The sequence below is a fragment of the Lissotriton helveticus genome, chromosome 9 (assembly GCF_964261635.1).
Source record: "Lissotriton helveticus chromosome 9, aLisHel1.1, whole genome shotgun sequence".
NCBI classification, from domain to species: Eukaryota; Metazoa; Chordata; class Amphibia; order Caudata; family Salamandridae; genus Lissotriton; species Lissotriton helveticus.
The window spans coordinates 590,378,825-590,395,409 of NC_136070.1; the positions used below are offsets into that span (position 1 = coordinate 590,378,825).

Below are 16,585 nucleotides of genomic sequence, written 5' to 3' on the forward strand. Positions count from 1 at the left end.
TTTGCATATGGCTGGGTCTAAACTGGGGTGGCATGGCGAGCAAAAGAACGATGGATATAACCCAGATCGCTTGACAGGGGGTGAATGTATGATTTACTCAGCATTCCGTCCATCATTTGTTTGCGTAGCACATGGTCAACCAAAGAGTTGTTAAATGGCTTCAGAGACTCTGAAGTAGGAAGGCCAGATTGTAAACTATCTATCAGGAGAATAGCCTTAGTCTCTGCCCTCTGAAACACTACTTATTGAACATGATGTGAGTTATTTCATCAAGGCCCCATTGGCAAATCTAGGACGGATCCAGAGGAAGTATCCAAGCCACAGAATGTTATAAGTTAAGGTAAAAAACCAGCATCACTGTAATATGGGGAAGTAAATTATCTTCTAGCTGTGCTTCATTATGTAGGACTGCCTGATGGTCCTGTACTGCATCTAAAAAAAGCCTCCATATTCTGAAGTACATTCGCCAAGGCAGATTAACAATATGGGAGTTGTCCTCAAACATCTTCACTAGCATCCTCTTCATTACTCAAAAATATCTACCTTCGTCTTTTACACAACCATCAGATTAATTATTTCAATCATCTCTCTACCCACATCTCATCTGGAAAGACAGCTGGGCATAATGACAAGCTCATTAAGTGGAGCTAACTCTTCGACTCCTCCGAGTACTGAGCGTTAAGAGAATGTCACTGATGCTTTCACAGCACGGCACAAGTAATACAGTAAAAATAATCTGGCCCTGCTATGTCAGCAGGAATGGTGACACAGGAAGGTCATCTTCGGTGACATTAGAATGAGAATGCCCAAGTCTTGTTCAAAGCAAAAAGTAGGATAGTTGCATGTGTCAAACAGTACATCTCATACATTGTGTGTCAAAAAGTACACAAAGAAAGGAAAAAAGTGAACTGGATTACAGGTGGGTATTTTTTGGGGAGTCGGGTAAGTTCCCTACAGTAGAAAGGCACTTGCTTCAGTTCCAGTAATTCCTAGGCAACATGTGGGTAATGGCACAAACAAAAAATATTAGCTGTCCACCTTGCGTTCAACTTTTTTCTGGAGAGCCCTCATTTAAAACGGTTGTTAAATACTGCACAAAATCAAGAATTTCACAGATAACTAGGATATTGACGGTTCACAATTAGTCTACTGGGTTAACGCGCTCAGTCCAATGTCTAGTGGCTTGCTCCCCTACAAATACTTTTCTGAGCCAAGGCAGCAGTTGACAAATAAAATCGGGAGTCCTCGGCTTTTGGTGGCACCTTCTCAAAGGAAGCTGAAGGGCAGACTTTTAGGGTTGTACTTAAGGGAGTAGGATGGGCTAGCTAGCATCCTACTCCCTCTTGCGGAGAGGCAGGTGTCCTCCACCTGAAACTTTCCTTTAGAACATGGTCTTTCTCTGCCCCCTCCCACCCTATTTAGTCTCATAATCTCCATTTACTACTCTCTCAAATGAGTTCCTTCAGCACATGGTCAGCATTTAAGTCAGCGACCTAGCATGCGGTCTTCTCTTTCAACTCTCCATTACATTAAGTTGGAACCTCTTAGTCTAATCTTCCGCCTTTTTGGTAGAGGAAACCTGCACCTATACTTTACTCTATCACCTTTTAAGGTAAAAAGTCTTGCAGCGCTTTGATGGACTCTCTCCCCTCTTTGGTCTCCTTCCACTCACGCGTATGTCCATTGTAACCTCTTCAGTCAAGCGGACTGGCACCCAGCTTCTCCTCACTCAGTGATTTAGTCAAGGGGTCTAGCACCCCAATATCTCTTGCTCACGTCTTCAATCGAGGAGCCTTGTGCAGCATTTCTCCACTCTTACCTCTCCACTCGATGGATCTTGTATGCCTGTGTCAGCACCCTGCAGCGTGAAGTAGAAAGCAGCAATGTCCACACTGCTCTGGGCGCTATTCATGAGATCCATCCAGGACTGGAACACAGACATGTGGACAGGTGCTTCCGGGTCATAGGTTAAACCATCTGGGATGCTTTCCACCAGAACAAAACTATAACCAAAATTAGGGAGGAGAGTGAGAAAGGAGAGGTTCCTGGTTGCTCAAATACTCTACACAAATCTTCCTGTCAGTTTTAAACAAACACATTAGATGACAGAGAAATATAGAGCAGGCTGCTGGGAAACAAATGTGGGCTTCAACAGGTTTATGACACAAATGTGAGACCAACTTTTCTGCACCATAAGGGACACACGACTCATCTGTTATTGTCCCGTCTGGAATCTAGTATTAAACCATCTCCATTCACAATTAATTGGAGCACTGCCACCCAGTAAAAAAACACCAGAAACAGTTTCAAAGATATTACTGAGTGGTGCCAAATACCCACAGGTGTCTTAATAAGCTGCTACGCTAGTCCAACTTGTTATGCACTCCAAAAACCCTCCCTCATATATTTAAAAATTCCTCACCAGTAGGGCCTATCTCAACTAGGCTGGAGATTCAGAGGTGGAAGTTATTTTTTGCTAGCAGTATACAGAACTAGGTCAAAATGAGCCTGCTTTAGAGCTGATGTCCATGAAGCAGTCTCATTGTCGCAGACATGTAGTATTACCGTAGAGACTGCCCCCTTCTTGGTATCTAGGAGTACATATATTTGCGACGTGACCAAAGCTGTATTGCCTTTCAAGGAATGCAGCTGTATTACTTTAAAAAAGCAAAGCCCATACCAGACACAGCTATGCCTTACAGTTAACTATCCCAATATCAGGAAATAACTCAACATAACACATACGGAGTATGTGCCTGGTGCCCCAGCCGCCCCAGGACCTCTCTCCTGCCAGTCACAAGGCCACCACCGACCACTACACACACTCACCAAGCACAGAAATCCTATGACTCCTCCCCCCACAACTACTCATGCTTGCGCCTCAACACCCACTCTCTCAACAAACACCATACTAAGGTCTGGAACCTCATCCACACCCACTCACCAGACCTCACTTTCCTCACAGAAAATGGCTCAAGATCTCCAATGCCATCCCAGCACTTACAAAATCCTACGCCAGGACAGAACTTCAAAACCTGGAGGAGGCTTCGCAAATAATCCACAAAGACCACAAAGTGCACCACTACCAAAGACCCGGATACCACCTTTTTGGAGCACCTCCACTTCCAAATCCAGACAGGTGGCAAGTCCACCACAAGGGGATCCTTGCCTACCAACCACTGGGCACCCGGCAAAAATTCAGCAACTTTATCACCTTCAACTATAAACACTTTCTTCTACTAGGCGACCCCAACTTCCATCTTGGACCCAACATCACAGACCTACTTGACAGTCTCCACAGCATCGGCCTCGCGCACACAGCAGGTCACACCCTGGACCCCATTTTTGCTACCAGCTACACAGCCAAGGTCAGCCAGACCCTCCCGCTCCCCTGGATGGACCACTTTGTCACTCACTTCATCATCTACACCCCCCCCCAGCACAACATCTGTAGCTCTCCCCACCTAGAGATGCAACTGGAAAAACACCACTCAAAAAGCCTGACTCAACACCTTCAGGCTCCATTTGCCCACTTTCTCCGAAGACTCCGAAAGAAACGCCCTGAGCCTCAACAACTGCCTAACCACCAGTGCAAACAGGCTGGCAGCCCTCAAAACCAACAAACCCAGACAACCTACCAAACACACAAGCTGGCACACATACACCCTCAGGAAAGCTAAGAGACAATTCAAGCAGCTGGAGAGGTAGTGCCCTTCCTCAGCGGAGCCCACAGACAAGTGCACTTACAAACAATCACTCAGATCATACCACCATGATTTGAAAGAGGACAAGAAGGCCTGTCCCTGAGGATTAAAGCCTTCAACAACAAATCCAAAAGAACTCTTAGTATCGTCCGAGAATTCACTCATTCCACATCTTGATCCAGCCCCATCGCCACATCATAAGAACTCCATAACCAAGTGTCACATTTCTTCCATGACACGATCGCCAACATCTACAAGAACTTTCAGCTTCTACCTCTCCCCACGATACAACCACCACTACCGGCACCCACTATAGGAGGCCACCTCTGAACAACTGGTTATCAACGGACACCGAAGAAACCATGGCATCTACCCTCTAGGTGCCCCCATGGATCCTTGCCCTAACCGCTTCTTCCACCTAGTCTGATCCACAATTACCGTAGCTCTACAGACCATTAACCCTTTCATTTCCACAGCCTTGTTCCCGGATGCCTGGAAACAAACAGACGTCACCCCTCTTCTCAAAATACCTGCCGCAGACCCAGAAATTCTCAGCAACTCCAGACCCCTCTCAAAGCTTTCTTACCCTACAAAAAGTATGGAATGGATAATCAACACCAAACTCTCCCAATACACCGAACAGCACGAACTTCTGGACCCCTGTCAAATCGGCTTCCAAAGCAATCACATAACCGAGACTGCCCTCAAAGAAACGGATGACATTCGCACCATCATGGACCAAGGGCACTCCCACTTCCCTTATTCATGTCAATCTCTCCTCTGTCTTCGACATAGTCTCCCACCATACACTCATCACCAGACTGCACAACACAGGAATTCAAGGCTCAGCCTTCCAATGGCTCTCCTCCTTCCTGACAGGAAGAACACAATGGGTCAGGCTGCCCCCCTTCACCTCCAAACCCCAGGAAGTCATCTTTTGTGTCCCGAAAGGTTCATTCGAGCCCCACCCTCTTCAAGATCTACCATGCCCCCAGGAGAAAATTATCCGTTCTCAGAGTCATTACATATATTGATGACAATAAGCCCATTCTGTCCCTCTTCGAAGACCCCCCAACACCACCAAAAAAAACTTAAAAAGATGCATGACGGAGTTTGACACCTTGATGCGTACCAACTGCCTGCAGCTTGACGACAAGAAAACAGAAGTCCTAATCGTCAGTTCGAACCATTCTCCCTGGGACATCACCCGGTGGCCTGCCAAGCTGGGACCCACACCCACTGACTGAGGACTGGGCATAATCCTGGACACCGACCTCACCCTGAGATCCCAAATCAATACGGTCTCCTCCGCATGCTTCAACATCCTCCACATGCTCAAGAACATCTTCAAATGGCTTCCCATAGGTACTAGAACGACCGTAACATAGGCCCTGGTCACAAGCAGACTGGACTATGGCAACACTCTACTTTGGCATCTCCTCCCACTTCACACACAAGTTCCAAACCATCAAGAACACCGCGACAAGACTGGCACTCAGCCTCCCTCGCCACACCCACATCTCTCCACACCTCCATGAACTTCATTGGCTCCCCATCCAGAAAAGCTGCCAGTTCAAGATACTCCCCCATGCCCACAAGGCACTGCAGAAGACAGGCCCCACATACCTCAATCACGGTCCCGATTTCCACTGACCAACCTGAAAACTACGGTTGGCCTCCCTCGCTCTCGTACACACAACCCACATCTGCAGGAGCAGGACTGGAGGCGGATCGTTTTCCTACCTGGCAGCAAAAACCTGGAACGCCCTCCTTTAGGACATCAGAGAAGCCACCACGATCATAAATTGCCACAGGAGACTGAAGATCTAGCTGTTTGAATAAATCTCTATCTTGAACCTGTTTCCCATTGGAACAGTCCAGCCTGAACTGCCAGGTCAGGTTCTCCCTGGAACAGAAACAAGCATCCTAGAGCCGGTACTGGTGTTTCACCCCTCATCATTACGTCCATTAGTTGTTCCTTTTGCTTTTGTCGACCTCAGTGGGATGGGTATGCCCAGACGTGGGTCCCCTGCTCACTGCGCCACTGGATTCAAGCTAGCCTGGCTGATGAGGGGTGATGCTCCCAAACAGTTCCCAGGATGCTGGTTTCTGGTCCAGGGAGGACCTCGCTTGGCAGGCCGGGCTGGACTGTTCCCATGAGGCACAGGGTCAAGACGGATTTTCATATGGCTGGGTCCAAACTGGGGTGGCGTGGTGAGCAAAGGAACAATGGATTAAACCCACGTCCTTGTTACTGGGGGTGAATGTTTGCATCGTTCAGCATTGTGTCCATAATTTGTTCCTTTTGCTTTTGATAGCATGTGTAAGGCAGGTCCCCTGGAGATGGGTGAGCACAACAGCGGTCTCTAGAACCATTAGGAGTTCTTGGATAAGGATAAATATTGGAGTTGGGAGGGCGTGAAAATACATAAAGGCCCTTGGTCCAGAAATAGTGGAAGTTCGCTGGGGCAGAAGGTCATGAACATGCATGAGAAACAACTAATACAAACCTGGTGAACTCACCATTTCCCCCAACACGTTTTAAGCTAATGTGGACACCCAGGAGTGGTGAAGTACCTTGCCATTGAGTATCATATTCCAGTAGAATAATAATAACAATAATAAGGGATATGGAATTTTTTCAAATGTCTTCTTGCCCTGGGGCACAATGTCTCAGTAATCTGCTTGCCCGGTCAAAATATCCACTTGTTTGTATTTGGTGCCAAGCAGTTAGGTGACGAATTGTGGTAGCATACCATCAGTGCTTTGATAACATCCTCTCTGACTATGATGTAGGTTAAGAGTTGGAATTCCCTGCAAGTCTGTGCAAACCCACTAACTTGCATGTTTAAAATGCAGCAGCTAGGTTGTTATTGCGAATCCCCAAATTTCAATCAGCAAAACCCACTTTACGGATGCTTCATTGGCTCCCAGGTAAATGTAGTTGAGCTTATATAGCGCACAGCTACCCGCAGTGGGTTTCCCGGCGCTTGCTTAGGGAACCCTTCCTGGTATTCCCCTGTGAGATAACCCCAGCAGGGTATCCACAAGGTGAAAGTCAGATATCCCGCCGCGAGGGGCCGTTGTGGAGATTAAGCAAGCTATTGCCCAGAGTCGCAGAGTTTGAACCCGTGAGTCGAGGAGGCACCGGAGCGAGAATTATCGAGTCCGTGGAATTTTTAGCCCAAGACCCGCCGAGGCGGGGAATTGAACCCTGGTCCAGGACCAATCTCAGCTTCCGGGTCTGCTGCCTCTAACCCCTGAGCCACACTTCTCCACAAACAAAGCGAGAGTTTCAAAGTCCTCTGTATTACCTTGAGGGCCTTACATGATTCGGCCGCGAAATTCCTCAAAGACAAGCTCAGATGGTACCAGCCAGCGAGGCAGCTTCGCTCTACCGCTGCTAGGCACATTGCTGTCCCTAAATTTAAGCATTCTCCTGGGGTGGAAAAAGCTTTGTGGTAGGGAACTCTACACTCTGAAACGCTCTTCCCCTGCATATCAAGACACTGCCGGATCTATTGTCTTTTAAAAAGGCCCTTAAACCTGGCTTTTCAACAAATAGATGGGCTAGCTTTTTCTCTGCATCATTGCAGCACCTAGATGCCTCCGGGTAATTGTCTCGCTTTATAAAAACATTTAACATAACATTTACCGTAACCGGGGGCTCGACAACTAAAATGAGACTTTGGGAGGAAAAGACTTTAAGAACTATCACAAAGAAGAATCAATTCATGGCATTAACTCCTTGATGGATTGGGTAGGGATGTGGGGAAGGTAGCAGGAAGGACCACCCTACTAGGGGGGATGTATGGGTTTGTCTGCATATTACCTGCAGTCAGATGTGCACGGCTCCTTCTCCTGCACTCTCCAAAGCTGTGAAAAGGAGATGTGACTTGGAAACTCAGAGAGGGACACAGGACAGCCGAACTCCCACAGATACCAGGCAGCTGGTAGCAGAAGCAGGCAAGGAAGGATGACGTAGCAGATCCCACGCGTAAAATAATTCTGTTATGAGAGAGAGAGAGAATCAAAAAGTGATTGATTAGAAACAAAAACTCACAGGCAATGAATCTCTTTGCATTCCCTGACTGTCCGCCTAATTGACATTACATGGGTTGCCGTACACGCCAACCATTTGGGAGGTCCAGGAGGCGTGGCCAGACTCGCTACGATCCTGGAGGCAGTGGCGGGTACAACAACGAGCATTGCCTTTTCACCCATTATCGAGGCATTCCTACATCTACCACCTATTGAGTGGCTGTCTCGACGTTGTGTTTTCTTCCTCGTCCCTTCTCAAACTTTAAGCTGACACTCAGTGCGCATTGTGTGCGTGTGTCTCTCTTTTTTTCAGGCATCATACCTTATAGAGCAGCCCCACGGGAACAGACTGCAGGGCCCGCTAGGGACACTCCTTGGGTAAGGACTAGCCTTAGCAATTTCTGCCTTGTGACATCTTCATCCTATATTTATATGTATTTTTATGTGTGTTTATGTGTGTTTTTTTACTGTCATACTGTATAGATGTGGCCATGGACATACACCTTTGAGATGCCCAGCAATTGTGTTTTCTATATATTTTTGTGTGTGTATTATGGAGATCTGTGGCGATCTATTGTAGATGAGATAACGCCACTGTCAAATGTCTGGCTTATTTCTACGCATTTCTTCTAGGTCACCCCGCTAGAGCAGGACCTTCTGGCCTGCCCCCTTACTGACCCAGAGAGGTTGTATCTTTCTCCTTTTTTCTGTTGTTTTTTATCACCGTGTAGTACTGAGCACTTGAGGTCCTGAAGAATTGCCAGTTGGGCATGAAACATGTCGACCTAATTAGAGGGTTGAGGTAGTTCGCTGTGCCCCTTACAGTCCCCATCTCCCCTCCCACCTTTTAATCAAGGGAGTCAGCCACGTGAATAAAGATCCTTGTGGACTGACTCACCTTTATTTATTTATTTATTTTTAAAACCACCACTCCCTCACGACTACACCTTCACCAGACCTCTCACACGCACTCAACCATTGGCTGGAACAAAAGAACTCCAACAAAGAGCGCCTTTTTGGCGCCAGTCGGGCATTGCAGCGCCAGTCTGACGAGGAGCAGGAGACCAATGATGAAGCAGGACATCTAACTGTCTGGGTGTGTGAGGTCTTCTAGTTCCAACAAGGGAACATCCTGTTCCCTGCCTTTGCTCTCCTCCCTAACACACACACTTTTTACCTTTTTCCCTTGGGGAACTTTGTACCTTTGTGCTGTATGGTTGACTGGACATGTACACTGGACCCCGTTAAATATTGTCCATATGTGGTTCCCACTTTTGTACTGAATGAATCTGGTAAGCCCTCTTGGGCGTTTTTAAGTTCTGAAAAAGTTACTGTATGTCAGGAAGTCAACAACTTCCAGAGACTGCACTGTGTTTAAAATATGACTTCCTGGTTTGGAGCTTCAGGAGAACTCTTAACTGGCTAACATCCAGTTTTATTTTCCTTTGATGTTTCCCCTAAGTTCCTTCCTCCAGTGCATGTGTTTAGATATTGTCATACCAATCACTCCAGTCCAGCTGCTCGTCTAATTTGCTTTTAGAACTGAAAAGCTCAATTGGACTGTCCCTTAGCCTATCAAGTCACGTCCATTATTTTTGTCATTAACCTCCATAACTTAATGTATGAAACTAGAGGACATTCAAAACTATCAGGCATGAGATTTTAGGACTTCCTGCCCTGCTCTAGGGTAGCCTGACACAAAGCACTAAATGAAGCCAATGACAGATCTATAAGACACACAGAACCTTCAAACACTTACATGACTAAGTCACAGGATGCAAAAATACAGTGCAAAGCCTACATGCAAGTCAATTGCAGAAATCTAGGGGATGGCTGAATTGCGTTAAATCAGATGATTAGCTCTCATGGTCCTGCTTTAGGCCTCTTTAGTTCTAGTGCGGGGCTCCCCTGGTAGGGGCGTGCTGGTCCTGTGAACCTTTGCTTCGCTCCTTAGGTCTTGTGTTGGATTGGTTCCATTGGTCCTGATGCTGGGATTCTTTCAGCTATGGGAAAAAAAATTTCACACACACATTTACCTTTTTTGGCTTGTTGGGTGTCCTACTGAAGCCCAAAGCAGCAGGACGGAGAGATCGGCTGTCCTTGGTCCACTGCTTGCGGGGGTCAAGAACCTCCACCTTGAGCATTGGAACGGAGAACAGGAAAATTAGATAATATCTTTATGGGAGGGTGCCTTTACAAGAAATGCTGGACACAACTTTCATAGGGTACATTAGCTAAGAACGCGATACAGAAATATTAAACAAGTGCACGTCAAGCGAGTTCAGCAATACGACAGCACATTACAGAAGTTTGAGAGAGTGAGTTGAAAGAGGTAGGTGGCTGCTTGGATGTCAACAGGGAGCCCCTTCCTAAGGAGAGGGGGCGGTGCCAGGCGAGTAGTTCGACCAGACTCAAGACGCAGCCTTGGGGGTGCGGAATAGTTACGCTAATGTGGAGCAAGAAAGCATTCAATTATTTTATTATAGAGTTTTGTTAAGAAAACATTTACAGATTAGGGTGTCCTGGCAATAGTAGGAATCATGCATTATGTAGTACACCATAAATACCTACTAAGTGAATAGCCATGTTTTTGGGAGTTTCCTAAAGGTGAAATGACTGATAGTCGTGCAAATCAAGGAGGAAGAGTGCCCCATGTCTTTGAACATAAAAAGGGAACACGGGAGACCACCATGTCATGATCTTTGCTATTTAAGGATCTTAAACGAGCAGAGGACAGCAGAGCTCAAGTAGGGTGATGCAAACAAGTTTCTTAATGAATTGAGGCCTGTCTCCACAAAGTGCCTTTTAGCAAATGGATTGATTCCTAATGCCTTTTAAAATAGAACACGGACCCCCTGATTCCATATAATGTTCCTAGGACAGGGTAAATACAAATCAATGAAAATGTCCTAGGCAACAAGTAAACTGAGGATATACAGTTTAGATAATGAGCAAAAGATAGAGTAGAGCCTCAAAGCACTAACTACAACAAATAATTGATAAAAATATATATATATATTTATTCAGATTTTCAACAAACACAATACATCATATTCAGAAGATAACTTATTACGATTTTTCAGAGGTAGACTAAAGATGTGTGTGACCTCTGTATTTGTAGGTAAGCACGGTTGGAGCAAACGGGAAGCGAAAGTAGGATGAGAATTTTGATATGCGTGATAGCCGTCCACCGTGTGCTTAAGCGCACGGCGAACGGCTATCACGCATATTAAAATGAAAATACAGAGGACACACATATCTTTAGTCTACCTCTGAAAAATCGTAATAAGTTATCTTCTGAATATAGAATGATTACGATCTGTCACAATCAGCACTACACAGAGGCTGCACATATCCTTACGCCACCTCTCTAAGCCAAAGACAGAACGTTCCTTACTAGTTATTATCAGCGCATGTCTCACGGAAAGTCTTTCGAAACGACATATAAAGATCTACCCTGAACGTGGACTAGTTAGCGGCCCCCAAATACAAATACACGCGGGAGTTTATATTACCAACGTAACCACCATCCAGATCCGAGAGTTGTGGGGTATCTGTTCGCTATCTTATGCGTACAAGGCCAGTAGATCATTCTAGGCCCACTTACAACATATCAGCCATTCTACACATCCCAGTTTGGCATACTAACAAGTGAAGGGCAGCAAAGTATTTGACATCAAACACCAAGTGATTCTCCTGAAGGCGTTTACTCGCCGAAACACACACGTATAGACTGATGAAGACATTAAAAGGACTGTTTAGATTTTAAAAATTGTATTTTTGACTATATGAATAATGTTGAACAATTATTATTTGTATTGTGTGTTTTTTATGTAATAGTGCATACGCTATTTTTTTTTAAATATACCAAAGGAGCTACATCTATGCTATTGAGGCCAACCCTCCTTTCTTTTAACAACTTTTGATGTATTGTGTGTGTTGAAAATCTGAATAAAATATATATATATATATATATATATATATATATTTATCAATTATTTGTTGTAGTTAGTGCATTGAGGTTCTACTCTATCTTTTGCTCATTATCTAAACTGCATATATCTTCAGTTTACGTGTTGCCTAGGAAATTTTCATTGATTTAGATTTTTAATGCCAACACACTTAGCCATTGGAAGCCAATGGAGCTGAACAAGATGGGTAGAGATAGTTGTACGAGGAAGACCTAATTGTAACCAAGCAGCGGTGTTCTGAATGAGTTTGTGATGTAGCAATTGGTATGTAGGGAGCCCTACATAGGCTTTTGGGAGAAGCTGGGGCTGTCGGGAAGAAGATTTGCAAGTAGGAGGAGGGACTGGAAGTGGATTGATTCACGTTTCTGGGTATCCCATTGTAGATTTGTCTGTGCTGCATTGATGGTCTGATGGTCTTGACTATCAGGTGGTGGGGTTGGCGCTGCAAATTGAAGAGCAGGCATTGCTGTGGTTCAAGGCTTCTCCAAATGTTGAAGTGTTAGTAGAAAACTACTGCAATAAGCAAGTCTACTTAGTACACAGCTCTTGGTCTGAGACAGGAGGTGAGAGCAAGCCTCCTAAAGTTCAGTAAGAGTTTGTGGCCTGAAGTGGAGGCAAAGAAAGTGAAGTGGCATTTTGTGTCAAATTGGACTCTCGCAACTCTAGAGTCACAACCTCTCAATAACAGGGCAACTGACATCACTTCTTCTAGTGACGGAGCAAGTGGCAGCACTTGGTGTTAGTGCAAGGACCATTGACATCACTTCCTCTGATATGCAACAGCTTCATTTTAGAGCCAGTGACATTACTTCCCATGGTGGAAGGGTCAATCATGGTGCATTCTCCCAGTGTCAGGAGAGAGTCTTAAATTTTAATAACAATAACCTGGCTACGTTCTCTCGGGTAGGATCACTGAAAGCACTCGCCAACAGAAGCACTCTTTCGCCATAAGTCACCATACACTATCCCCACTAGAGTCACCATACACTTTCCCCACAAGAGTCACCATACACTTTCCCCACAAGAGTCACCATACACTTTCCCCACAAGAGTCACCATACACTTTCCCCACAAGAGTCACCATACACTTTCCCCACAAGAGTCACCATACACTTTCCCCACAAGAGTCACCATACACTTTCCCCACAAGAGTCACCATACACGTTCCCCAAGTGTCACTAACATAATTCCTTGTGTCAGTGAACTCATTTCTCCCAATGGAAGTGAGGCACTTTCCCACATGTAAAGGATGCCAAAGTCTCCATGAGTGCTCACCTTTCGGGGTTCTGGCAGGCTCTTCCTTGGTAATGTAGGAATTGGTCGGTCCACTGTGCTTTCTTTGGGATCTACTCGACTGGCATAAGGAGCAGGCACCTCAAAGCGCAAAGGGAAAAGTCAAGTCTTGTAGAAATAAAGATTAGACAAAAAGGGTACTGACATCACTGGATCAGACTCCAGGTTAGAGCACTGACTACTATGTTCTCAGGCTTGGCGCATTAAGGTATATACCTCTCGTACTTTGGAATACGATAATAAGGGGCCTCTCTTCCCCTCAGATGAGGAACCTTGACCACAAGATCCTCTCAGACATGGGGGATCACTGATCACACTCGTTCTCAGACAGATTTAAGCAATCACTGGTTCAGACACAAAGGGTCACTCATATCACTTTCTTTCCTACACAGGTGTCCCCACCATCCCTTGCTCTTAGACAAAGGGAGAGGTGAAATGTACTTCACTTTCTCTAACACCATTTTTTTCTTCGATGCAGGACTTCACTGACAGTACTTCATTTAGGTAAAATATACATCGCTGGGTGCAGCTCACGTGGTTACCTTTCTCTTTGTGCCATCTTTGCTGGCGCGGATTTCTGGCGGGTCTGCTGCATGTGCTTCATCCACCTCTTCCTCCTCCTTTTTGTCTGGAATCTTGACCCGAGGTCGCAAAATCCGGGGGACCTTAAGGGGAACAGACAGGTTAAAAAACTCTTTTTTAGGTTATAAATCTCAATATACCATATATTGCACAGAGGACACTGACGAGGGTTGTGGTGTCCGTAGGCAGGCCGCTCACCCCCGTGGTAAGTGAGAGCTGTGATAGTTTGCGAATTCCTGTTGGGTTTGTGGGTGCTTTAAGTGTCAATGCTCACTACAGGGTTAAGTGTCATGGAGTTAAAAGTCATTCTGGGTATTTCTGCCTAATGCGAGGAGCAGTACTGCCCAACCAATATCCACTGAATCATTAGTTACTCTTGAAGGCAATGCGGTCACCTCGATATCCTTTGGGGTCAGTGGATACGCGGATGGTGTCCTAGATAGATCATAGCTGGGCGTCAGTCCAATAATTAGGGTATCTCATAGAAGGTAACTAATGTCTAGAAGATATTTTGGGGTCTGGAAATTTACACAAACGGTGACTGGATCTACAGGGCTCTCGTTTTCCTGAACGAAAGTGAGAACCTGATGCAATTCAGGAAGAAGCTGAAGACTCGGCTGTTCCCGAGGGAGGAGTAATACTTAGATGTAGTGTCACCGACTCTTCTTGTGGTTTTACTCTGATTTCCCTCCCTCCCCTTAAGCTTGTATCTCGCTTGCCTCACTCTTGGGCGGCCGATCAACTACACCACATAACAACAAGGTACTCTCCCAGCGCCAGGATACCCAGTGGGTGACAGTGCGCTATATAAATATAGTTTTCATTACAAGTTGGGGTACACGCTAATGGTCTGTGCTATCACCCGGGTCACATATGCTGTTTATAGCCCTTGCTCTGAAGAGTGTCAGTGCTGCTCTCCTGCAAAACTTCAGTGCCTGGAGGATTCTTTGATAGTAAACCCTTTCCCTTAAATATTCAGCACCCTAAAGCCATTGGGTAAAAATATCTCTTTTGGGTACAGGACCATCTGGAAAAGGGCAGAGGGGACTGGCAATTGAAACATTTCGAGATGGTTCTCAGCCTCAATGCGGCATCCAACCCAGTCTCGACTGTACCCTGTTACTTAACCGGATGGACCGGTGCACTCATGAGGGAAGCAAGATACAAGGACCCACCGATCCCTGGGTGCCACCTGCTGCCATTACCTGTGGGGTCTCATTTTCGGAGTCGCTGTTCTCGGGGGTCTTCTGCCGGACCCCCCTTTGGCCCCTGGTTCTGGGGGCCTTCGGCTCTTCCTTTACCATGGGTTTTGGCATTTCCTCGGTTGGAGCGCTGCTTGGCCCTGTGCCCAGTGGCTGACCTCTGTGGGCTTTGATGCTGCTCCGGGGCTGAAGAAAGGACATGTCTTCCTCGCCAACCTCTGAGTCTGAAGAACCACCTTCTGTGGTCTGAAAAGGGGGAATACAGACTGCATTATTCAAAGCTTTGGATTGGACTCCATAAAACCAAATATTGGGTGTTAATCTATTCATGCATTTGAACAGCTTCAGCCTGTTCATTCAATCTAAAGATATTTCTCAATAAATAACTGGATGATTGAGTAGAGTTTAAGTTATCACAAATGTGTATTGGCTTCCATGTACTACAGTGCATTTTTCCCCACTTTTATTATATATAATATTCACCCCAGAAACTTGGTTACACTCAGTTACATTTTTAAAAGTTTGAAGTAGATTTATATGTAGGTAAGGTTGTAAGATTATAAATGACGTTTAAAAAAAACGTCGAAATTCACTGAAAATCAAACAAGGGTGAAAGTGCAGTTACAGGTACATTGTCTAATAATAAACAAGCATTTGCAATGCAACAGGTCTCCAGGTTCAGAGTGTTTGAGCTATTGGCATTGTAAATGGCAGACTTTTATTTACGTGTTGGTTTTTAAATGCCAATAATAAAAAAAGTGAAAGTTTTAACCCCGCCCAAAAAAACACTGAAATTATATTATATTATATATATTAATATTACTTTCACTCCTTTCGACGCTGCTGCATCTCAGTCATACTGTTAGGACTATTGAAACGAATAAGCCAGACCCAAATTCGGTGCAAAATCAGTGATTTATTCCGTGAAACAGAATAGCACACAGCAAGCCCGCATGACGCGTTTCGCCTCTAGCCAGAGGCTTGATGACATGATACATTGCTTGAAAGTGATGAGGGTACTTACTGAGCTGGTGAAAGAAGGGTGGCACTAGTTCTACATAGCATACCCTTATTAACCCTGTAGTGGCCAGTAAACATACCGACCTCTCTTTGTGTTAAATAATGGCTCAGTGCCATGCTTTCCAAATTAGGACAGTTTGATATGTGCAACACATATGCAGTGCAAAATACGCAAAAATAATTTAACATATTGTGTAGTTGGTTACAATCTTAAAAATCACATTCTGGGGAAAATTGTATATAAAAAAAGATTTGTAAACAGTTACATTATTTACAATAAAAGGCATAGTGTCTATTTTTTTTTATAAAATAACGAGTCCTCCTTAAAAAAAAATTCTTATATTGTCCAATCACACCGTAATAAATGTGTGCCAAATTCATAATGTATATACATAATGTATATACAATTCTATAAAAGTATATATATTTGGGGCCTTGATCCTGCCTTCGGGTTGAGCACACGCTGGCGAGCGCTCTCATGCGGAATGGATCGGATTCTGTGGATATATATATATATATATATATATATATATATATATATATATATATATATATATATATATATATATATATATATATCTCGGTACAATCCCTCCAAAGAAGAACTCAGAGGCCAAAGGGGATTTCAGGGCAAACAACACGTTTATTCCGATGTTCTCAGTGGCGGCGTATGCATTTCGGCACTCTAGCCTTCCTCAGCGCCCAACACTGTAGTATGTCCTTTACCTATTGGCTCCATCCCGTGTGAAGTACCAGCTAGCAACCAGCGCTC

The 16,585-nt window shown here is 45.0% G+C and overlaps 1 protein-coding gene across 2 annotated transcripts in view; it reads right to left on the reverse strand.

Annotated features, from left to right (window-relative positions):
- The window catches only part of LOC144781629 (5'-3' exonuclease PLD3-like), a 109,114-nt gene that overhangs the window by 79,167 nt on the left and 13,362 nt on the right, over positions 1-16,585 (reverse strand). Inside the window, exons 2-7 of one of the 2 annotated variants that reach the window (XM_078660579.1) lie at positions 14,797-15,039; positions 13,552-13,674; positions 12,992-13,090; positions 9,782-9,880; positions 7,537-7,712; positions 1,820-2,003 (exon numbers count right to left, since the gene is read on the reverse strand). In XM_078660579.1, the coding sequence (XP_078516705.1) occupies positions 1,820-2,003; positions 7,537-7,712; positions 9,782-9,880; positions 12,992-13,090; positions 13,552-13,674; positions 14,797-15,039 (924 nt within the window). The remainder of the gene's footprint in view (positions 1-1,819; positions 2,004-7,536; positions 7,713-9,781; positions 9,881-12,991; positions 13,091-13,551; positions 13,675-14,796; positions 15,040-16,585) is intronic. The other variant, XM_078660580.1, reaches the window with a different exon arrangement.